Raw genomic sequence first — 26422 nt, 5'->3', positions numbered from 1 at the left:
GTGATTTATTGCAGCCTCTTATAAAACTGATCGTTATCGTCGTCGTTGTTCTCAGTGATGGGTGCATAACATTGAACAGCATTCATGGTGATCCCCTTCTTCTTTGTTTTGAATGATGCTTTGATAATTCTGGATCCATGAGATTCTCATCCTACAAGTGCATCTTGTGCTTCTCTGGACAGCATCGGATCAAGTCTCTGAGTGTGTGGAGCATTTCTTCCTCGTGACCGGAGTACAGCGGCATCTCTCTAGTACCTAGCCTTTGTTGTCCAACTTGTGTCCAATGGGTTTCGCTGATTCCGAGTACTGCCAATTCGTATCTCCCCATTTCCATTGCTATTTGACTGGTCTTTCCTGTCTCCCACATTGTCCGGAAGTTCCATGTACCTATAAAAATTGTTGCTCTGGTTGTTCGAAGGGACGTCAGCCTCGTGACTTCCGAAGAACCTTGGCTCTCATCCTGAAGCGTCATAGTTCTTGCTTTAACGCCCAGGGCAGAGTTTAAATGTTTTGAATAATTTTTTCGGGTTAGCGTTTATTTTAGCGAGTTAGTTTTCTACGGAATGGGGTCGATAACCCCATGCCCAACCCTCCTCGTTTACCCGGACTTGGGAGCGGCAGTAACTCTAGAAGATCTATAGGTGGGGTTTTATTGCCTATCGGTATGTATTAAAATATAAAAAGTTGATCCAGTAAACTACTGTCCGACGTTCTACGTCGTCCCAACATATTTTTTCTTTGTTTAAAGATAAAAGATTGCAATTTATATAGTGACACGCTTTAATAGCCTTTTTAACTTCTTAATTCCTATTTAAACATTCCAAACATGACATTTAGGTAAGAGATCCCTTGTTAACGAATTTATTGTCAATATATATAATGTTTAACTCCGTGTATAAATATGGACGTAACAGAAACATTTTAATACTAGTTTGTGTAGTGAAAATAATAGAAATGAAAAGTTATGCAACTTCTACAGGATGTGCGCAAATGAACAAGGCTTGTAAAATTAATAGGCTAACCTTCGACCACAGTTTGGATGGAGTAAGATATTTAATAAGTTCCAGCTCCTATAATTAACATTATCGGAGAAATTTAGTTTAATTTAATTAAAGACAATGATAAGCGAATATTCTTTGTGCACTTAGCCAAGGCGTCATTTTATGGCTAGGTATAGCTTCTGCTATTTTGAGGAGTTGAATGCGAAGAAGTCTTGGTATATTTGGTCAGATTCTATGGATATCCTTAAAATCGACATGTGAATTAGTTGAGTTATTAGAGTTCGATAAATATTCTGTAATGGGATTCCTAACAGCCTCTCTCACCCTACTTGGGAATGTTCTCGTATCTGTGTTAAAGCGATCGTTAGTTACGCCCTATGTGTCTCAGTTCACAGTAGTAGATAAGCTGGTAGGTGGATTTAGAGATGACTAGACTGAAGAGTCTATCCTTCACAGATACGGAAAGTAGATTTCATTTCTTAACTTTAATAGCAGTTTTGTTGCATAGATTTTTCTCTTTAATAGTGAAGGTAAATTTCTTTTAAGTACATTTGAATTTTGGTCGGGTGGGTAGATATAGAAGGAATATAGAATGGAATTTAAGTGAACATTATCATCGCAAATGGCATACGTGTTGTCCATGTCTTTCCGTAAGATCTGAATTGTTTGATGACCGGACTATTTTGATTGTCTTCAAGCATAGACGTGAAACACTTTGGTATTCGTAGCTCTAACGGGATCCTACTTTCATCCCTTCCTTTTAATTTTATACTTCCTTTTTGGAACCTAATTAGATGTTGAAAATATGAAGTAACAATAGTCCTTTCAAAAAATTATTTTGCAAATTGAATCCTGTGTTGTGTGGGTTACTCTAGTCACAGATGTAGCGCATAGTGATCATTAGAGAGCAGAGAACTAACTCCAAGGAAGACACGAGTCTTTCAGAATTTGGAGGACACTTTTATTTAACACATCTTTCATCAGGGTAAATTATTAATTTCTTTTAAAATGAGATAGGGAATGAAAGAAATACATTAAAGTACAGTAATTTGAAACACTTCGGAAAGGAGAAATCAAGTACATAGTCGTTTCGACTAAAAATCGTGCGAATTTCTCGATGGGCTAATTTTAATAGTATCACTATAGTTGGTAAGCTCTGTCACGCTTCAGTTTAAATCCCTAGTCCCATTTTAGTTTAGATAAGATTCTGATGAATATTTTTTATGTTACAGATTAGATTGACAATGGGAGAAGAATTCGTTTTTATCAATATTTTTGAGAAAACAATAAGTGAAACGATCAAAGAGTTGACTACCAATGAATATAATCTCAGTATAAAATCTTGCGGATGAATCGGCTAAAAATGGTAATTCAGTAATCAAATAAAATTTGATTGTTTTTAAAAGTAAAGAAATAATGTGTTTGCTTAGTTGTATTATAAAACGATTGGATTCCAAGAATTCTATAGTTGTATTGCCGTCTTAGTTTATATGCTTTCCTAGGATTTTTCTTCCCATTCAATCTCAATTTAATTTATTCAAACGCCGAAAATAATCTAGAAGTCACGTTAGGTAGTACAAATCAGTTATATCTGTCATTACTTCCACTGAAAATTTCCGTTGGATTTCAGTAAACAAGTAAACGTCGTTTCGTGCGCTATTTCATTCTACATGTGTTATAGTTTTCTCTTTTTCCTTGTCGCCACTGTTATGATTTCTCTTATTACGACACAGCTATCCTTATTGCTCAGTATTCTTTGACACTACTTCACTCAACTAGTCCTCAATCGGAGCGCGGTCGAACAGGAAAGTAATTATATTCTAAGATGATAATGTTGCATGGAATTAGGAATCACAATAAAGAAAACCATAGTATATTTATAATTTTTACGTAAGAAGATTCTAGAGTCTTCTACGGGCATCCTCTAGCGCTAATTGGTTAAGAAATAATCAATCAGCTTTCCCACCACAATCCTGTACGGAACATGTTCTAATCCAATCTCTATCTCGGTAATAGCATGTGAAATCTAAATGAAGGTAGGATCCCCCTAAATAAAAAAATCGTCAACATGATCTAATAAACCTACATTTTCTTTTATAAATATTTCCAAACAATTTGGTATTTATCAGTATAAGGTTTTGCAGATTGTTGAGTTTAAATTGATATCATGAATGGATCAATGGTGGTCTGTCATGGATCCATTCATGATATCAATTTTAAAATTTGGTATCTGTTCAACTGAATTTTTTATACTTCAGTTGTTTTTTGATCAATAAATAAGAAAAAACCACGTAGTATAAGCATATGAATTAATATAAATATATATGAAGTTCTGTGGTAGAAAATGTACTTACTAAATATTTAAGAGTTCCCTAACCACAGTGTTGATCATTAAAGAGGTATATTATTACAGTACCAAGCATGAAGACTTGAAATTCTCCAAATGAGTATTATATTGCCGTAATATACATTTTTGTTAAAAATTTAGTTTCCTCAATTTAGAACCCTTGATCATTCTAAGATGTACCTTTGGTTTGAAACATTTGTATATTGTTAACTACATTCAAGAGATTTTGTTTTTACTTGTAAATTAAGCATTACTAATAGCATTTGTAGCTGTGTCAAGTAAGACTTACTTTTTGTATGTCATTCATGAAAAAACCAATTACTAAACTTTAACTTCATTATTTTAATCATTAACTTACTTTAGTCCAACTAAAATTTGTACACATCCTAATATGCAGCATTCATCGGTTCTTAGGTCGGAGCCATAATGAAGACATTACAAGCAATATATCCATCTCGCCATTGTCATTAGAATGAGTTAAAATTTTCAATAGGTATGAATAGATTTTGTTTCTTTAAATAGGTTTTTTACCTTCAGTTCCTCCTTCAGATAATTATGTAAAATTAAAAAAGTAAAACTATATGAGATATTACAATTGTATGATATGTGACGCAATGTTTTTCAACTATATTAACTAATAAATTCATATTATCACCCAAATATTGGTAAAAACTTATTGCAGATCGGTAAGGTAGCAAGAAAAAAGCCTGGTGATGTACTTGTCTCAATGGCTATTGACTCATTGTTATCACTTTCAATCCCTGGTCCAATTACTGGTACATATACAAAGAATCCAATTGAAGAGAAACTATTAGAAAGTTAGTTAAGTATAATTCGAGGTTGTGGTTTTATCGTTTATGATTTTGAATAAATTTTGCTAGCTGAAATTCATGTCAACGTTATGATCAATTGATATATTTGTAATTATATTTTATGGATATCATTTTATTCTAATATTTTCATATTAAACTGCCAGCCTATTATCTCTCAAGCTTAGAACATTTAATGAATATTTCACAAGAATATTCTAACTTGCCTAAAAATCCATATTAATGAAATAGATTCCGTTGGCCTGTGTTTAACAAACTTCAAGTTGTTTTCAACTAGTGAATGTGTCTTAAATTACTGGCATCTTTTGTCTAGATGGGCCATATGAATGCTATTCAGGAGCCTACCATACTCAATATTCTACTTGTTAACCTTTAAAACTGTTCGGAGGATATGTAAAGGGAATTGGTCTATGACATACTGGTACAAGGTAGAGATATTTAGCAGACTGAAATTAATATTCTTCAGATGGAATTTCGTATTTATCGGGTGAAAATTTCAGCTTATCTAACTTTGTTTCCTAAGTAATGGTTTTTTTACACAAATATAAACAGTTTTCATGAGAGCATCACCTCAGTTACGTAATTCTCTCAAATATCGTTGTTGTGACACGAATAGAAGACCGCTTTGAAATTTATTAGGGAGAACTCAGTTAGAGATATTTTATCCTTATTAATTTAATTTGATCACATGTCAAAATGATGAACAACATTTAAGATAACAAACCTCATAATCTAGAAATAGAGGTCTTCATGATTCCTTGTCTAACCTAATGCGAGAAAATACATCGTCACAGAGATGATAATTTCAGTTATTATACGAGACAGTGACTTTTATACTTAATTTTACATGAAATAACTCTGGATAGCTTCATTATGTGTTCTGCATGCATACAAATACTTTCCAACATCGAAAATTCGGTTCTTCAAGGGTATTCTACGAGAATTTACTGCCAACAAATGAAAAAGATCCTCATCATATTAAAAAAACATTTGGATCACTAATGTGTTCATATGTATAGTGCATTATAAGCTTACTATTTGTTTTGTTTGTCAATTAGCTTTGGTTTGTGACGTATTGCTGAACCGAATTTGTTCAGTCGATGAAGCTACCAATAGAGTCCTTGAATGTCTGCCCTTGGCTACGTATCACGACATGATCAGTGAGGATATAGTGAGTACATTTAATGGATTTATTTATTAAGCTATGAATGACACTAGACTAGCAAGAAAATGCATATCTTTTTTTCTAGTTTTTACAACAATAGCTACACCTTACTGACTGAAGCAGTAAAATTTCATCTCATGTGGAACAGTATTAAAACCCCCACCATCTACGCACATTTGAAAAATTTTGGTTCAAAACATGATACCGAAATTCACAACAGGCTGAGATATTCGTTACCAGTTTAATGTAAAGTGTTTTATCAACTAATTTACTTCACTGATTTAAGTTTGATATCAATTCGTTGTGCAACGTACTATGGGTTTCACAATTGATTGATCACTGGGTGGTGATCAATGTTATGTGTGTCAAGTCCTTTTTAGTGCTGATCGAATGCTATCGATCAAGTTGCAATGTGGCCACCAGTCTAGGTGGCTCGACACTGCGTGCACAATATATATTGGGATAAGATGGTGGTTTTTTGAGGTAGTCAACAGGAAACCCTGTACCCGGGTTTTGTGCTACTTGGCACTCGTCAGCAAGGTGTACCTGTAATCCTGAGGGAACTGATGCTCCCTGGCGGATTCGATCCCGTGTCACTCAGCTTCACAGTCAGAGACGTTACCACTGAGCTATTCGGGCCGCGACCGACCTCCTGTAGGACTGAGATGTAATTACAATTGATTGATCACTGGGTGGTGATCAATGTCATGTGTGTCAAGTCCTTCTTAGTGCTGGGTTTATTTTTTACGAAGGTGAAAATAAAATATGACTGTTACACTTTTTATTTATTTGAAAATAATTAGTTTTATTCTGAACCGAAACTAACTAATGAACTTCGATTACTGCATAATTTTCTAAACTTAGTTTACCCGTCAACAGTTTATCAAGATTAATAGTTAACTTAATAACTTGACTTTTAATTTATGGTGAATTGACAGGCGCATGTCTTAGATTTCCATTTTAAGACAATTCATTTATGTAATAAAAATCGTATTGAATCACTGTCTATCTACATAATAAATATTCTTTGACTATGGTACTTTAATCGATGAGATGGTTCAGGTTGGCTTGCCTAATTAGAGTTGTCAGATTTTGTCGTTGTTATGTAGTTCATCACCAGGGAGTAAAGAGATCTTATTGATTTAGGCGATTTACTAAATATAGCTCGCTTTGGAATTATTTTTGATAGCGAATTGAGATTTTATAAACCATCAAGATAAACATTTTCTATTTTCGAGGTTGATGCTAGTTACCGATTGAAATTAATTTCCAAGACATTCTTGTCATAAAAGGTTACGATATGTATATAGGAATATTTTTCACTACTCTAAACGAATAATATTTATAAAAACGTAAAAATATCTGTTGGATTCATACATATTGGTTTGAATCTCTTCAAATGTTGAACTAAAGCAACATTTTATCCGGTGTGGTGCATTGATACTAAAATCGCAGATTCTAACAACTTGAACTTGTATTTCAATATTATTTAATTGTTAAGGTATCAGAAGGTAATTTGGTTACTTGACTCCCGAATATATTGTTACGACATTCAGACGTTTGATCTTACTTACTTACGCCTGTTACCCCTTATAGAGGAGCATAGGCCAACCACCAGCGTTCTTCATCCATCCCTGTCCAGTTGCTATTCACCCTTTGCATATCTGCTCCCAACACCCGACACAGTGTGTTCTTTGGTCTCCCTCATTTCCGTTTCCCTCCACGATCCCAAGATAACCCTTCTCTCGTGATGAAGTTTAGTGATTTACGCAGTATATGTCCTATCCACCTCCAATATCTTTTCCTAATTTCCTCTTCAGTTAGAAGCTGATTTGTTCTCTGCTACAGTACTCTGTTACTGATGGTATCCAGCCAACGGACATTCAGTATCTTGTGTAGACAATCGCTTATAAATACTTGTACCTATTTGATGATGCTTGTGATAGTTCTCCAAATTTCAGCACCGTACAATATAACTAACTGTCTTGACGTTCTTATTGAAGATTCTCACTTTGATGTTGGCTTGCAGACAGTTGTTTTGAGTTTCATATGTTCTTCAACTATAGGAATGCGGTCCTTGCTTTGCCAATCCTCGCCTTTACACCTGCATCAGATCCTTCTTGTTCATCGATGATGCTTCCGAGGTACGTGAATGTTTCCACATCTTCCAGAGTTTCTCCATCAAGTGTGATTGGGTTGGTGTTCTCCGTGATTTTGTTCAGGATCTTGCCTCTTCCTTTGTGTATGTTGAGGCCTATTGATGCAGACAGAGGCTGCTGCTGCTGCTGCATTATTTGTCTTCGTCTGTATTTGTTCGTGTGTATGAGATAGGAGAGCTGGGTCATCTGCGAAGTTCAAATCGTCTAATTGATTATGAGATGTCTATTGTATTCTGTGCTTCCCGTCAGATGTCGAGGTCTTCATATTCCAGTAAACCATAAGAAGAAAGAGAAAGGGGGAGAGTAGACAGCCATGTCTAACACTGGTTCTTACTTGGAATGCATCGGCCAGCTGTCCTCCATACACTACTTTGCAGTTTAGTCCGTTGTATGAATCCCGTGTGATGTTGACGATCTTCTCAGGTACACCATAGTGTCGAAGAGGGTTCCATAATTTACTCCTGTCCACACTATCGAATGCTTTCTCATAATCGAGGAAGATGATGTATAGTGACGAATTCCATTCAATTGATTGCTCAACAATGATCGGTAATGTCGCGATTCGGTCTGTGCACGACCGATCCTTGTGGAATCCACTCTGTTATTCTCGAAGTTGGTCGTCTACATAGTGCTTCATTCAGTTCAGCAACACTCTCTGTTGAGAACTTTCTCTAGAACTGATATCAGTGTGATGTCTCTGTAGTTTCCACAATTTGCTCGGATCTCCATTATTTGGTATCCTGATGAAGTGTACTTCTTTCTAGTTTGTCTGTCGTCACTTGTTCCTTAGTACTTCGGCTGGTATATTATCGTGTCTTGCTGCTTTCCCACTCTTGATTTGTCTAATGGCCGTCTTGACTTCCTCGATCGTTGGTGGAGTGACATCTATAGGAATGTCTGTGTGAGCTGCCTCGATTTCCAGTGGATTTAATGGAGCTGGTCTGTTCAAAAGTTCCTCGAAATGTTCTACCCATCGGTTCCTCAGCTCTTGAATCTCAGTGATTAGCTTGCTTTCTTTGTCCTTGATAGGTCTCTCTCTGGTTTATTACATTTCCCTGCTAGTTTCTTCGTTGTGTCATATAGTTGTTTCATATTCCCTTCTCTTGAAGCTTTTTCCGTTGTCGTTGCTAGCTCTTCCACGTATTTGTTTGTCGGCTCTAATGGTCTTCTTCACTTGCTTGTTTGCTTTAGTGTATTCAGCACGTGTGTTGACTTTCTCTGCTCGTGTTTGGCTGTTGTTAATTTCTGTTTTCTTGTTCTTCCTTTCTTGAATCTCCTCCAGGGTTTCAGTAGAAATCTATTTCTTATTAGCATGCTTCCGGAGTCCCAGAATCTTCAAACGTATGGTCTACCGACGTTATATTAGCAAGTTTTAACTATATCTCTCTTGAGCTTGTGTATGAATGTACGTCTGTTTGGTGGGTTATTTTGTGTTAAAAAACACCCATTGATCTTTCGCTTTTGATTAAATTAATTTCAGTGAGCTCCGTAAATCATGTTTTTGTACCAGAACACTTATCAGTCTGGCTCCTTTGAGTACTGTTCTAAATGCTAAATTTACGGGACCCAAGGTTCGATGAAAATCAGTTTCTGAAAAATATAAATTTATAAGATAAATCAATACATAATTTTATTCAATTCATGTAGTTAAACAAACACAACCTAAAAGTTCAACACTAAATAAATTCGTTTTCATAAGTTTTTTACAGAGGGATTAGAGATGCTGAAATATCACATTGATAACGACCTTGAAGACATTGATCTCATGGAAACTCATCAAGAAACTAAGTCAGGTAAATTTTTATGGAAGATCCTGTAATTTTAAATGCTGAAATATTTGATAATTTATTTCCTTTACAGAAATTAAATCAACCCTTCTGTACCTGAAAGTCCTATCACACTTGAAATCGTCGCTGTATTTATACATATTTTTGTTTAATACATGTCTTCATTTGTGTATAACTCACAGTTCCTAGAGAACACTTAACAGTTTTGAATTTTGCTGTTTACAATTTTATAGAAACCCTATTAATAACTAGATGTAGTCACTCTTAAGATGATTGATTTTGTATCGCTTTCCTTATGACAAATTGTGTCTATCTACTCCAATGGTAAATCGATGGATGGATATTTTATTCATTAAGATAAACATCGAGATTGTATGTTTTCCGTTTTGAAAAATATGCTATGGATTTCTCTCTCTTTTTTCCTTTCGTTTAGAGAGGTTATGTACAGTGAATACAATCTGTAATTGAAAGTATAAACTTATTGTTGTTGTTCATATCTTATTTGTTTCCACTAACTTGATTTGACTCAAGCATTTGTAATGATCGATATTGGTCGCGGATGCACAATTTCAGCGACTTTTGGTGGCCCTTTATCTGAATCCAATTAGATCGTGTGATTATGGTTATCGATCCATACATATCATCAATCCTCGCATATTATTATCGACTTAACTCGTGTTAATGAATAACGGAATTAAATAAGTCAAATACGAGAATAAAGTTTCAAATACGTATATTTTGTACAATCGTTGATCAGAGCAAACAATCAGAGAGACGGAGCGAAGGAATTGAAGAGGAGAGAGAGAAGCGAAACCAAATGACACACAATGGAGGAGGAGTGTTAGCCAGCTCAACTTAATCAAGCGTAAATCAATATTTATAGACATACAAAAATAAGTCACAGACATGTGAAAAGTAAGATAAGAAATGTGCATACATGCGCTTACATAAAAACAGTCAAGGTTGACAAGCCAATAAGTGACAGAGTAAAAATGTGGCTTGAGAAGAACGAAGAGATGGATCTATCCAAAAGCTAGAATAACCCACGTGGGCTTGACATAGTATCAGCCCCTACAGACTCATAACCATAAATGAATGTAAATCAAAACATACCTAGTGATTTAATATTGTTTCTTGAGCATTATATAATACTATGCCTAGTTTTCAAAAGACCATGCAGGTATTTTTATTCTATACAACTATATTTTTTTTTTTTTCCTTTTCTAGTTTTTCATAAATACGGATAATGTTTTTTATGATGATGCTGATGCCGATGAAGGCTATTTATTCGTCAACTAAGGGTTAGTTTGGTGACCCCTATTTTCATAAAGATCTGAAGTCGTCATTGTGAGATGTCCGTAGCACAACACTGAAGTCTGTTATTTTCGGAAAACTTTTTAGCACAAAACTCTAATCGTATACACAGAATTTCAGTGCTACCATACTTTTCCGCTGTAAAATATAAGTTGTAAAATAATAGTAATCATGAATTTGTTTGTATTTTATTTAAAACAGTTTTCAGTGAAATTTAGCCTTTCATTTCACGAGGAATATTACCTTTTTAATCAATGGTAAGTTGTTTATTGAAAGGAGTGAGGTTTTCTAAATGCAGCGCGCAATTGAGTTTGATACCACAGTCCTTCTTCATTGGCTGATATTCAAGAGGACCCCGAAAGGTTCTGTATGTATATGCACCTATTCATCGTTCCTTCTCGAGTGAAGTAGTAACAAAAATTCTGCTTTCCTCTGTTTTCTTATTTGCTGGAGGCTGGATAGAGAGTCTTTAGAGGTAAATTACTAGTTCGGTTGAACAAGTGGTTGACCACTGAGTAGTAACCACTGTCATATTTGTCTATCCCTTTTATTAGTGCTGGGCGAATCCTACCAATCAAGTTGCTACGTGATCACCAGTCTAAGTGACTCAACATCGCACACACTTGAGATATTAGGTGGTTGGAGGTAGTCAACAGGAGACTCTAGACTCAGGTTTTGTGCTAGTTGGCACTTATTAACAAGGCGTACCTATAATGCTGAGAGAACTAGTGGTCTTTAATTGATCCAATCCCGTTTCACTGAACCTCAGAGTTTGCATAGTTACCACTGAAATATTCGGGCTATAAATGACCAAACGGACCTGGTTTTACCACTGCTCAGTGATGAAACTATTGTAAATGTCTCTGTCCCACGAGAGGTTGGTCATATCCGAACATTTCAGTGATAACTATTCAGACTCTAAAGCCGAATGAAACGGGATTGAATCCATTAAGGACCATCAGCTCCCTAAACACCATAGGTATGCTTCGCTAACGAGTGCTGACTAGCACGAAACCTGGGTATAAGGTTTTCTATCGACTGCTTGCAATCAACTTACATCCCAAAAAAGTTCAGCTAAAATTTATTTTGGGTTGACTAATGCATTTTTTCGGATTAAATAAATTGAGGTGGGTCTCAGTGAAGCGATTACTTAATAATAATATGCGTCATTATGTCTAGTTTCTAGTGTTGACTATGACATAGATTTTTAAATGTTTAAAAGTTTCCTTTTTAAGAATATAGGAATAGATAGATTTTAAAATCATCAATTTCTGAAGATTTAATAAATCGTATATGTTTAGCGTTGAAGAGCCCAGGAAACAGAGATTGTGATTATTATTTTTTCCTTAGTTTGTAATCATTTACAAGCTTTTTCACGAATCGTCTCAAGAATAATAAAAGATATTCTTCTTCTAAATTATATTTATATATCTATAAGATTTAGTATTGCTATGAATTAAATATTTGGTTTATTTTCACAAATTTAAATGTAGTGAGAGGAGAATAATTATGATAGCTATCAAAACGAATTAATAGTTACATGTTTTCAAATTAGGAAATGAGCACTTTGTTAGATAACTGTTATTAAGTCTGGAGCAGGGGACGAAATATTTGGGAAATCAAGTGCAAATAATTTAGATCTTGAAGAAGTAATAATCGATTATTTGTGGCAAGTGTGTAGTAAGTGTGAGAAGAAAATAAAACGATACAGGCAAATTTGGGTTGACGTCGTAGATTTCGAATTTTCAAATATGAATATTGAGTATTTTTTATCAGGAAAACTAGTTACTAGCTACTGTTTCCAGAAATGAATTGTAACAGTTACTGCTACGTGGGACAAGTTTTTCAACGTAAAATAAGTATTATTCCTTCATCGTTTTAGCACATTTGAGGAACTGTTGTCTTGTGCTGTATCCGACTGTGAAACAAGCTTCCTATACACGAGTCCGATCTGCTAGATTAGTGAAAATGAAGCCATCATTCCCATCCATGTAGTGCTTGATTTCTTAAAAAAACGAAGCCACATCTTGGGCAGTCGCTTCAGCTTATCATTTAGCAGATGCCTTATTGGGCAACTGTATTAAAAAACATTAATAAAGACGCATCCAATTAAATAATACAAATTAAAAATATAAATAAATAATGCAAATTAAAAGCCATTTCACATGCTTTTCTGTTAGTTAAGTTATAGTCTTTACATAATATTATAACGGGATAATGCTAGAAACTACGGAATACATGCTGTATACAACCTAAGTAACTAATATGCACAGCAACAAGTAAACTTGTAGATGGGTGTCAAGGTTGATCAAAACAAAAGAATGTCTCAAAAATCATTTGTCGGTATGTTTATGTCATACAGCGCTCAACAAAAAGGCAGTTATTTCTCAAAAATGAAGATTTCAGCTTCTTTAAAATTCTTGCTAGTATATTTATCTTTGAAACCGACATTCATAAAAATAAGTCTTTGACAATGTAGGGAATCGTCTTTTATGATAAACTTGGAGCTATTTAATATATCTCCAAGTTTAATAATTACTTTTAAGTTAATTAAGGTGGCTTAAACAATATCTACTTTTTTCAAGCTTACTGCTAAGCATTACTTACCCAGGTATCAGTATAAGTTCACAAATCTGTTAACAGCTTTATGCACAGATGGTCGATTTTCGGTCACTAAAATTTCACCAAGGCTACTTCCAGTAGATTTAAGGATTGCTAACCTAAACGTTTGCCTAGAAGTACCATTCAAACATTTAATAACTACCTCACTCAATCAGCATTTTTCCTATTTCTTAGAAATATTCGTCACATTTTATGATGTTTCATTCACCATCGAGTTAAAATCAGAGTTCACAGGTCTACGAAATATGCTTTGAAAGCTGTATTGTTTATGTCTACCCAAAATGATAAGAGTGAGTAACATTATCATAAAGATAAGTCCTTTGTATATAAACATAATATCTAAAGAATCTTAATCGCATGACATTGTCGAAGCTCAATGCGTAATAAGTTCTTACAAGATATTCCATTTTAACAAACTTCATTTTATTTAAGTGGAGTAGCTCCCTGAAGTAAAGTGGATTATCTCCGAATAAGATCGTTGCACCGTTTCTGTGAAATATGTCACAGTAAAGTTTCACTTGTATATCGAGCGTAAATATTATTAGATACTGATGTTGAATATTGAATGCAGCTGATGAGAGACCATGAAATAATATGAATCTAAATTATCCTGCCTTAACTCCTATATTTTGCCTTATTCGAATATTGCTGGTCTTTCCCGAACCCATTCGTCTGTCAAATAGACTGAAAAAGTAATCCAAATCTATCCTCTGACTTTAAACATTGTTTCTTGTAAGCAGATGTCGAATATCATAACAAAGGTTGAGAATCCAATTTTATTTGTTTTTAAAGATTTGTATTATTGGTTTTCGACATTTATGACTGAATTTGTCAATTATTTGTCGGTAATATGGGGTCTTTTAACAAACATCTTAGTAGTTCTTGTATTTACAAGTTAATTGTATTTTAAATAGTAATTAACGGTGTCATCAAGTAAACATGCTCTGTCATGTCATAGTATAATTGTAAAGATTTCATATCTCAACCGAAACCGATCAAATTTCCGTAGCAAATATCATACGCATTTAGCAAGTCGATGTTTATAATGATTCGTTAGCCTTACAAATAACACGTTAGTGTTTAGAACGATGAACATTGTGGCTCTGGTCAATATTAACATTCACACTATGATCCAGGTACAATCAACCAACGAATCATTCGTGGAATGGAACAGAATTCACTGATTTCACTTTAAGCCACCATTAAAAGTGCCGCCAACTTTACAATCCAATAGTTGATACAGTGTTATGCGAATTAAACATTACTGTGAATTGAACTATGGAGTTCCCGTAGAGTTAGTAAATCAATACATGTACAGATAAAACGATCAGAAAAATATCTAAATAATTTCTTTAATAATTGACGAGTTCACCAATGAATTATTGAAAATAAACGTAAACATGGACCTGTGTAGTGTTAAAGGATGGTAAGTTCACGTTACTGTGATAATTTGAAGTATTTGAATTATAGTATAAAATAGTAATCCCAGAAACAATGCAATTTAATCAAGAAGTATTAGATGAGCACGAACAAATGAACTGTATTTGGAATTCAAAATTAAAACAGTCATCAATACAAAGAAATCATTGGTTCATATAAACACCACAATTACAAAACCAGTAATCTACTAACTGAGCACTCAAAAGAAGCTGATACCTACGCCATGGTTTCAGTTCAATTGCTAAGTATTATCCCCAACTGCCGCATAAATGAAAGAGACATAACTGCTCACAAGTCATCCAATAAATCAATTAATCACCTACTACTAATCAAATTGGATTGAGTTAGGGATAAGAAGAAACTTATCTCATAGGGATTTGACTGTATGATGAAGCCTAGATACGTTCATATCAATGTAAAATTGCTTAAAATGCCATATGAATATATTCAATCCACTTCATCCGATTAACACTATTATGACTGAATGAAAAGATATCTGGGTAATTTTCTCTTGTATTTCCAAAGATAAACTCGTTTATCAGGAAATTAATTTGTCACCTTGAACTAGTTGAAGTAATCTGACTATTAATAAGTTAATATTTAGAGATAAACCGTGTCGTGTGTGAGGTATTTACCCACTGAAGACAATGAGAGATGGTCACGAAATGTCATGAACTGGCTGAGGTTATTCATCAATGACGTTAGATGATGGCTCAATGGTCTAGAGATCAAGTGTTCGTGCTCGTGACTGAAGGTCCTAGGTTCGATTCTCACATTTGCGATCATGAATTCTCACTGTTGAGGAGTCCTGTTTCAGTATGAAGTGGCCATTAAGTGCTTTTAGGGTTTTCAGTGGTGGTCTAACTCAGATCGATTCAAAATTTTCATGAATATTTAGAGTTATAACTAGAATCCAGGCACTGGACACATCTTCATTCCATCATTTATTTTCAAATAATGTATTTTGCTAATGGACATTTAAACTTTTACCCGATAAATATGGGCACAATGCTTAAACATTTATCATCAGTCAATCATTGCGGAATAACTCAATTATAAGCAAATAGATAAACTCTGTTATAGAATGTATGAGGTGATATTAATAACTTTTTATATTGTTTTACAAAACAATTTTATATTGTTACAGGCGAAGAACAGGTCACCATCACCTCCCTTATTTAACCCACGTATCCATAACAATTTCATTTTGATAACTTTTTGTATTAGGAATATCTATATAAGTATGGATAACACTGATATATTCGTCATAAATTACGTGTTGAGAAAATGTATCATGTATACAACATATGGTGGATTACCGATAAATGTCCTTGTTGTTGGCAAGTTCACACTAAGTTTATAATTCAGTTTTTTCTGTTTCATCTATCATTACTTTTAAACACATTTTGATTAGTTTAATTGGGACTTACCATTATAATTCATTATTTGGTTCGTATAAAAGCTTAAGCGCAGAATCCATACTTCATATTTTTATCTAATCTGTTTATCGTTGTATACATCAAACAGAATTTTATTTTTTTTAATTATCCGGATTATCTGGAAATGAAAATTTTCTTCTATGGACATTTACGTTAACTGTTAAAATGTTACCTTTTGAATTGGTATGCGTATATGTTTTACTTCTTTGTATCATCATTCTGAAGTCCAATATTGAACATTCAGCTTTGATCATACTCGCTACTTCATGGATTACTGATAACGATGGGATTACTATAATCCAGCAAGTCCATTTAATTCAGAAACAACAAAACCTTGATATAGGCAAGTTCTGCGAGATCTTTACTCAGATCAGAATATGCATGCCTTTCGTTACTGTTTTCTTTCAATTATATGTCCATGAAAAAATTATGATCCAAAATCCAGGATCGCTACAGAAATTTTTAAGCATCTTTAAAGATGAGTCTAGCTCCCTTCAGACCCCACATAATGACTGATTAACCCTGAGTTTAGTAGTTTGCGTTTTAATCTTAGTCAGCTAGTTAAATGACTTTAATACGGATAACTTTTGGTAAACACTATTTTAAAACCACATTTCTACTATCTTACTATTACCTATTTTACAATCATATAGTGGGACAAAAACTGAACACCACTAGGTTGGTCGGGTATGAGCTGACACCACGTGACTCCCATAAATTGAATAACAGCTAATGCGATTTCCAGTTTAAGGGATGGAAAATAGATCTCTAGAAGTTCATACTTTATGAGTATCCAAACAAGATATACTGAACAGCTCCTAGTAATCTTTCATAAATTAGATACTACAGCATTTTTTATGTCTATGAAAAACATGATAATTCACGAGGGTAGTTTACTTAGAGATTTTAAATGTTATTTGATTATTTATAACTTAATGTAGAATGTATATCAATTTTCTAGCCCTTCTTAGATGTATTTGGTTTACATCTGATTTTCTGGTTAGGTTAAACCCAACTCAGATCAGCGTAATCTTTTGAAGTTATACAACTGAGAGAAATAGATTGTAATTGTATGGTCTAAATTGAGGAAAAGTAATTTTTCAGTGGTACTTTGACTTTTCATTGATTCTTTAGCTGGTTAAAATCAGCAACTGAAACTGAACAAGTTTCCGCTAACCGCCTATCTATTTTTTGTTTAATTAATTTCAACATACACTGGAAACTTTAAAGCCACTAAGGTTATAATATTTCTCGGCGAAAAATGAGAATTTATGTTTGTTCATGAACTTCTTAACAAACAATAGTCATAAAACAAGAATATTTAGTAAAAGGACACTGAAACGTTTTCTTTTGCGTTATTCAATATTATCAAAAGCGATATGTCATCTAGGCTGTTTTCTAGTCATAGAACCTTTTGTTTTCGTTCTCATAAACGCATGATGTTTTATTTCAAAAGAAAAATCAGCTTCTTTTTGAAGAATAAGAAAAGCAATATAAAGTGAATAGACCTATCAATACTATCCCTTTCAGTAATGTTAGTTATAGTAATAATAATTAATAATAGTAATAATGACTAAAGTTATTTAACCTATGCATATATATGCAACAAACATAGAGAAGTACCAAAAGAACGGATTGCTAAACAAAGAGAGAGAAAGTCGCAAAGTATTCGCTCTTTTGAGTTTACAGATATGGATGATAACCTCGAGTAATTAGTACTCAATTATATATTATATTCAACCATATACACAAATACATATTTGCATATTAGAGTATGACTTACAAGGCAAGAAATAATAGGTGGTGGACTAGCTAAACTATAGGGGAAGATAGTAAAAATGATTGTTGAAATATTCAGGCAATTACTTTTGTAAGTAAATAAGGTTTACAGTTTACTAGAAAGTCAATATAGGCTTTTGATTTTCTAAATATAAAAAGGGCAAAAATTTCAGTACCGTTTTATTCGAAACTTAATTCGCCACTGTATATATACATATACCACAAAATTAAAAAAACATACTACTTACCACTTCTGCACGGTTCTGTACTTCATATTTTTAACATAGGATACAGCTGAAAATCGATCAAAAAATATTTATGCCAGTCTTAAACAGATCTCTGTACTACTACATAATAATACTTTTCACCGTTACCTATTGTAGAAGTGATCATCTTTCATTTCTAGGCAACTGCCAAAGTCACTCAGATGATTATTGTGAATCTCATATACGGAACAGTATTTGTAATCGAATTAAAAATGATTGCTTCTGTCGACTAGGCTTCGTAGCAATTAGAGAAAATAATGAAATCGTCTGTCGACCAAGTAAGTTTATTTGATTAAGTGTCTTCATTTTGGTTATTAAATGTTTATGTTTTTGAAATATTTATCTTCTGTTAAACGTAGAATTTGTTTCTATAGTAATAATCAAGCAACCTCTATTGATGTAAGCCATCTTTTCATCCAAGATCTCTATATTTATGATTATACAAACAGTTCTACAATGTTTTGATTCAAGCTGTTGATAACATTTCATGAAGTATTCCACAAATCAGCTGTTAGGGAACAGACCGATTGTCTGTTGTCTATCTGAACGCTGATTTAAATGATGTATTCCTAAGAGAAGTTACAAAAATTAGTTATTCTACATCATGAAAGCCTATTTGAAGTGGTAAATTCAGGATTGTATTAGAAACAATTAAAAATGAAAGTGATTTTAGGATATTTGACAAACGTAGACGAAGAATACTCTTTTTAATAAATTCTCATCAGGTTCTACAGTTATGAGTTAATCATACTAATGAACAGGTAAGTTTGTGGGAAATACATAATCGCCAGAAGTGACTGATGGAAATAACTGTTCATTTCGAATCCTTTTAATAACATTTCGTCAGTGTCAAATTTTTCATGCTTAGAGTCATAATTGTTAGAAATAATGATTTTCATATCTGATACAAAAGCAACATTATCATACTCTTGAGTAAAGTAAACCCTTCACAATATCTCCTTTATACTGCTCATCTATAATATATCTGTTTTAAAAACTGCTAATAGACAATTCAGTATGTATCAAAAGTCATTCAATAAATTAATCACTCATACACTAGTTAATGTCCTTGATGCTAATCTAACATTATGAAGAAAAAAGCTCAAAAAATCTGAGTAAGCATAATCCGCTGATTATAGTAGAATAGTGTATTAATTTGTGTGTCAAAACGTGGGTATGAAAAATGTATACATTTGTAATATGATGTAGTGGATTGGGATTGTGTGTCAAACACATCTGACTTTATTTTTATTATTTTTACCCACACACACACGTACACACAATCCCAACAGGTCATACGAATTCACCTTGACCAAGTATAACTTGACATTGACATATTCAGACCTATTATGAAGCCGTGACCAGTGGAGTTCTACCGGGTATGTTGTGAGATAGTAACTTACTGAAGACAATAGTAGATAATGGCTCAATTTCGTGGATTGGTTGAAGTTAGACAATAATACCGTTGGATGCCGGCTCAGTGGTTTATAGGTTAATCGCTCGCGTACGAGACTGATAGGTCCTGGGTTCGAATCTCGTGAGGCGGGATCGTGGATGCACACTGCTGAGGAATCCCACAATAGGACGAAACGGCCATCCAATGCTTACAGGTTTTCCATGGTAGTCTAACTTAAATTTACTCATGAACTCAACTATTCAATTACTGCAATCTCCGTAAAACCCCGTTCTGATAATATGGTCTCGATTGTGCTAAAAATATTTTGCATTGTTTCATTTGTACTTTTTAAACTTGTGTTAGTTTAATTCGATTATTTATTTACTCTGAAGAAGTGGCTTACGTTAAGTCACGAAACATCAGAAATATAATTTTTCTACTCATTGGGGTATAACAAAAAATATATTTAATAATGACTACGTAACGTGTTTAAAAATCCTAAATTCACATGCTATAACTTTAAACGATGCATTTTGCCGTAAACCTGACCACTTTTCGGACTACTGATTTCAATATATAAAAGTAAAACCTAAAGAGAATTTATTGAAATGCTTACTTTTCATGTATATATCGGTCTTTAATATGATAGGGATTTTTAAACAAATAAAAGAATTTTAAAGCAATTAGTCTCTTTGTGGTGTTGTATAAGTGTAAAAAGGCGTATACTATGGTTTATTGAAACCTTAGCCATACGAAAATTCAACCCCCCTTTGTGTATTAAAAAACAGTTTGTTCTCACCTTAAACCAACCCTGGTAATATTAGCTTATTATCCAGAGTGATTAGGTTTCAAATTGTTTTCACATTATTATTATTATCCTTGTCTCCTGTTGCCCCCCATTTCCAGTCTAGTTGACCTTTTATTTTTATATATAAATGTTCTTAACAAGTATATGTGTGATCAGATTGTTCGAAATACATTGTGCTAATATATCATCACATAGTTCTGATAATCTTCGTCTTCTTATTACACTATCGAAATAAAAGAATGTCTTAAATTTTAAGAAACGTAATTAATGAGACGCTGTACGTTATTAGGTCAGCAAGGGGATGATCTCAGTTTTCTTTTGATCATAGGAGTGAACATCAACTCTGGAATGTAGGTACATCCAGCAGACGAGTCCCAAAAAGGACAAAGCTAAGTTAATTGTTTAAAAAAGCGAACATCTAGCCTAAGCTTAGACATCAAAGTAAATAGAATTGATCACACAATATTATTTCCTAATAAATAGATCTTTAATAATTAGAGATAATTGATACTTTAGAATATTTTGTGACATTGAGTCATTCAAACAAATTGTTTACACTGAAGTCTTCCGTATTGAAGACTAGACAAGATGATGTTTTCTACTTTGAACGTTTGGTTAATTTACTGTTCTAAAACAAAGTATAAAATTCATGTGTCTCTGTTAATCGCATAATGAACTATTTTTGAGTATTTCAGAACTGTAACTTGACAGCTTCTGTATTAATTTTACCGAATGTTTTTAAATACTGATTAAACTTTTTGTGTTAAAATTTGGATTCTCGTGTACGAATTCACTTATAAAGTAGTCAAACGCGAACGACAGTACCAGACAAACTAATCGTTCTTTTCTTCATTTTTGTATGAAAAGGTTGTCATTAATCATTTTTGTTTGACAGATTTTGTTTTATTTTTTGTTCTCATTAAGTTCTAACTGACCTTCCATGCCGAGTCGATTCAGACTGCGTACACGTGGATTTAAGTGTATGTCATCCTGGAGCTGGAAGATGTATATGTCCTGGAAATACAGTTTATGTTACACATTTACATGCTTGCAGTAAGTAATTTTAAAGCTTTACACTTTGAACCAGCTTTTTAGCACTGCAACAGTAATTTATACAAAATTTCCAGGTATTCCACTGCTAGTCAAGTTACTTCTCGACGAACAGTTTAATGTCAGAAGGGGGGGTTTGTGTAGATTTCAGTAATTTTATAGTTGAAATCATGAGTCAATTGAAGCTAGACCACCATGGAAAACCTGGAAGCACTGGACGGCCGTTTCTTCCTATTGTGGGACTCCTCAGCAGTGTGCATCCACGATCCCGCCTCACGAGATTCGAACCCAGGACTTATCAGTCTCGTGCTCGAGTACTTAACCACTAGATCACTGAGCCGACATAGAATGTTAACTTGTTTATTGTACTGGCTTTTATGTTTTTGAGTAGTAATCTGTATAACTCATATCTAATGGACAGCGTGTTCCATTCGTCAAATTACACTTTACTTATATCATATATAAATATTGATTCCAAGAGGAAAAGATATGTTTGTCAATAGTAACCAACAATTATGAAAGATAACATTCATTAAGTTAAAGTAACAATTCTGTTATTTATTTTACTCAGCAATACTATTTGATTTAAAAATAAACTCACACAGTATGTCATTCAAAATGTCAGGAAGATGTTTCTTAATTATTCATGGAAGCCATTAATAATGATAAACTTTATCATTACCATTCATGAAGTAACTAAGTAGCCTGTTACAAATAAATAAGTGAACAGAATAGTGTTGTAGATTTGAAGGAAAACGGACCAAATGTTCGAACAGAGTTTAAACTTGGCTGAGCATATAATCAGTCTAAATCATAGTGTTAAGTCTTCAATTTGAACCGTTTATGATATCAATCCAGAGAAGGTTAATCATCTCAGATACAGGTGATCTAAAATAACCACTACCAGTCGTTCCTGTCAACCTGTCATCAGGAATTAATAGAACCTTTGGAAATGATTGCCTGATACAATAATATTTTAATAGTTTAGTTGCCATCTAGAAGTTTAGATGGATGATCTGTTTTACTGAATTCTATTTGCTTTCAGTTATATAAATTTATCTCTTGATAATAGTTATGAAATGCCTAAGCTACTGTTGCCCAATGTAACAAAATTTTATCTAAAAGATAACATCTAAATTGTGAAATAAACATAAACTGTGACTATAGTCAATATAATTGTAGTATAAATGATGGCTTGTGATATTTATCATGAACGTTTGTGAGCGAAATTTGTAAAATCTGATTAATAATCAATGATAAAGGAATTCGTAGTTAATAGATGTTCAGAACCTTTGTAATGTTGTTTTTGTCGAAATCTAGGCAAGACAATCAACTAATCGATAATCTTCAAACATGTAATTAATTAGTTGGTTCATATGTGCCTACAGTTATGCATCGTAAATATTTCTACGTAATCAAATATAAACACAACAAAGCTTTTAAAATAAAGTGCACATACTAAAACAAATGAACGTTGACTCGTAGTCGTGATAGTTAGAAAGAACTTCAAAGCATTCATAGAGTGAAAAATCCGTTTGAAGACATAGTTTCGCATATTTTTTGGATCTTTTCTGAACTAAATTTTGAATCTGACAACAATTGGTTGAGTATTTTACCTTAAGAAATAGTCCACTTATCAAACAGATGTTTTATTCTCAATTTCGCTCCTCTCTAGATAAATAAATAGCAAATAGATTGATATCATGAATAGATCAATATTAGACCACCATTAAAAACCTGGAAGCACTGGACGGCCGTTTCGTTCTAGTATGGGACTCCTAATGATACCAATCTAAACTCAAAAAACTCCACAACCCTATATTGATAATTATCATATGCTCACTAGTGAATAGCTTCAAGATGAATTTCTTGGAGTTCTAGTGAGAAACTGTGACCATTGGAGTTCAACCGTGTCTGTTATGAGCCAGTTACTCACTGAGGACAGTGGTGGACGGTCGCGCCATATCGTGGATTGGTTGAAATTAGACATTAAAACCATTGGATGCCGGCTCATTGGTCCAGAGTTGGGCGGTCGCGTGCGAGACCGAAGGTCCTAGATCCACGTTTGCGCACTTCTGAGGAGTCCCACAATAGGATGGAACAATACCCAGTGCTTCCAGGTTTTCAATGGTGATCTAACATTGATCCATTTATGGTATCAATCTAAACTCGACAGTCTCCACAACCGTATACTGGTAAATAGAAAATAATTTTACTATTTCTAGTGAATCAAACTTAGGTTTCTTTAGTGGTGTCTCTGCACAAATCGTCATGAGAATAACCAGTTAATGCCCATTTTTTTAAATCATAAATTTTACAATTATTTGTTACAATTTTGAAGATATTTATTTTAGTTGTTTATCACCCGATTCAAAAAAGTGATTTTGTCCAATTAAATCAACCTCTATAGCCCATCAATCTAAAAGTAAATCAGTGGCCATCGGTCAGTATTTTCAAAATATGGTTTTAAAAATTTTAATGACAAGCTGCAACCAGGATGGTAGTGCGTTAGTCACCTGCTGATGGGATTAAGGTAGTTCGTCTTATATCACGAAATGATTGAAGTTGAGAAAGTAAACCAGGGAATTCGGATTGCATAGGCTGTATGTATTTTGCTTGTATTGAGACTCAAAGGTCTTGGGTTTCAACGTATGTGTATATTTAAACGAGGAATCATCTCATAAAACAGCTAACTAATCAGATAATCCACACTGGATGTTGACGTTTTTAGTTGTAAGTAATTGAATCTAATTTAGCTTAGAGTATTCAGGTAATCATCTACCTCTTTCTTGGTAGTCCATCATGCAAATGGATTGCTTGTACACGCTTTCTTCTACCAAGGTAAAGAATTTCACAACTACCTGCTGTTTCCCTCGAGTAAGTGTACTAGTCAAAATCCATCAAAGCTCGTAAAAGTTTTAGAGTTATGAATCTTTTGATTTTGAAGTATTCAGCTTTCTACAAGTAATATCTAACTAAATAAAAACAACCAATTGCTCCTGCCTTTTGATCGGATGCCGAGAGAACAATCTTAACAGAAAATTTCAATGAACTACTCAGTTTAGTACTTCCGGCGGGAATAGTGACGCTAACAATTTCCTTCTACTTCAGAATATAAATTATTTAAAAGAAACATTATCATAAAGAATTTCACTATATATATTTAAAAACAATTCTACTGTTTTAAACCAGTTATTTGAACAACTGATAAAAGCTATGTGGACTGAACACCTCAAATACTGCATTTTGAATATATCAGTAAAATGAATATAACAAAGTAGTTTTTCCGTCAGTCATTAGTTTATTTTTCAGTTGTTGCATCATTTATCTAAACGAGTTTTATGCTCAATATTTGTTGCCTTATTTTTTTAAATTAGGAACCAAGTTGTTTCATCAAAATTATGATGCTTGCAGAATGTGTGATACAAATCATGTGTGTCATGAAATAATGTCGAGAGATCTAAACCGTGTAAAGGATTTAAATATAATAGTAATAAAACTGGATGGTACTCTAAATAGGTAAGTTCTTTGTGTATACGGACAAGAGGATCAGTTTTAAAGCTACAAAGTATGTATATACTACTTTCTATTCATGGGATAATTTTGTTTTAATTATTGACATATAAGTTTAAATGCACCACACAGCTGAACCATATCAACCTTTAATTAAGTGTTCTCACATACTGATTTTCAGTGTTTGTTATGCCCGAGACATGTAAATTTATAAGTTAGAAAAGTTAAGTGACAGAGTGAATAACTCTTAAGAGTTTAGATCTAATCCATACTTCTTATCGGCCTGTTTTTAAAGTATCATGATTTCTGCGTACGGAGATTGTGTCCGCCTTTCATTTAAAGAGAAAGTTACTCAAATTAGTTACAAGATGGTGATAACATAGTAGATGTATAATATATTTAGTCAATATGGAGAAAACATAGCCTTTGAAGTAACAATACCTTCTATAATTCATTTCCAGTTCAAACGAACCTGCGTTTGTTGGGTGTACTTGTGAATTTAACCCCGTTTCAAATCCGACGATAATACCAACTGGTTCTCAAAACCCAGAGAAAAATCATTTATGCTCCGTGAATCTGCGTAAGAACTTTTCTCTTGTAATTAAATATATTATTCATATCTAGCGAGTAGTTTGTTTTATATGCCTAAATTTCACTGAATACTCATCTTAAATGCATGATAGAATTAAATAAATTTTCTGTTAAATCTGGATAATTGCTTTCCGCTGAAGCGAACGGACCTTAATTTTTCAAAAATATTATGACAAGCGCTTGGATGGGACACAATTTTTTTCATTCTAAGCAAACGTAAAGTCAAATATTATTAATTCGTACACTACTTCGATTTTGGGTATATTCGAAGTAAAGTAGCAATATAATTTATGACATTCAATTTTCTTCGTGGCGACTAAATGAAGATCTATGATGATGTTTTGATGTTGGTAGTAAAGCCTATATTTACCATTTTTCATCATCTAAGGTCAGAATCCCAAATTCTGTTGATATTCATCGAAAAATTCCACTTATAATTTTTTAAATGTCTATGATAATCGCCCACTACTGACATATTGACTGCTCACATAGCTATTTGAATGAGGTGTTTGGATATATCTTGAATTTTAGTCGTCACTTAATTGGTAAATGGCTCTGCTAAGAAGTGTACATGTAATGTAAAAACTTTGATTAGTATCGTAGGGTCTCTGACTACTCGTAAACATAAACCAAGTGAAGCAAACCGAATAACAGCTATCTGGATTATTCAACTCATAAAAAAAGTAAATATAAGCAATCTAATGGTTTCAGAAGTTTCAACAATCACAATACTATCGGTGATTAGAATATATTTGTCAGGTACGATCAATTATCGTGGAGCCTCGCACAGATGTGCTCTGGCTTAAGTTCTCATATCTGATTAGCACGATGAGGTGATATTGGCAAGACAAATAGCAAAGGAACATCGAATTCACGTGGTTAAAATGCCAATGAAAAGGACTTAGTATTGAGAAT

The 26422-nt window shown here is 33.5% G+C and overlaps 1 protein-coding gene across 1 annotated transcript in view; it reads left to right on the top strand.

Annotated features, from left to right (window-relative positions):
- Smp_132920 (hypothetical protein) overlaps positions 1–26422 on the top strand; it is a gene marked incomplete at both ends in the record, with an annotated part of 55355 nt that overhangs the window by 4438 nt on the left and 24495 nt on the right. The window contains 5 exons of the mRNA XM_018792705.1: positions 4031–4166; positions 18290–18427; positions 21278–21406; positions 24781–24922; positions 25378–25496. Of these exons, the coding sequence (XP_018644146.1) occupies positions 4031–4166; positions 18290–18427; positions 21278–21406; positions 24781–24922; positions 25378–25496 (664 nt within the window). The remainder of the gene's footprint in view (positions 1–4030; positions 4167–18289; positions 18428–21277; positions 21407–24780; positions 24923–25377; positions 25497–26422) is intronic.

The sequence above is a fragment of the Schistosoma mansoni genome, assembly GCF_000237925.1.
Source record: "Schistosoma mansoni, WGS project CABG00000000 data, supercontig 0187, strain Puerto Rico, whole genome shotgun sequence".
In the NCBI taxonomy this organism is placed as follows: Eukaryota; Metazoa; Platyhelminthes; class Trematoda; order Strigeidida; family Schistosomatidae; genus Schistosoma; species Schistosoma mansoni.
This window is presented reverse-complemented; position numbering and strand designations above follow the sequence as displayed.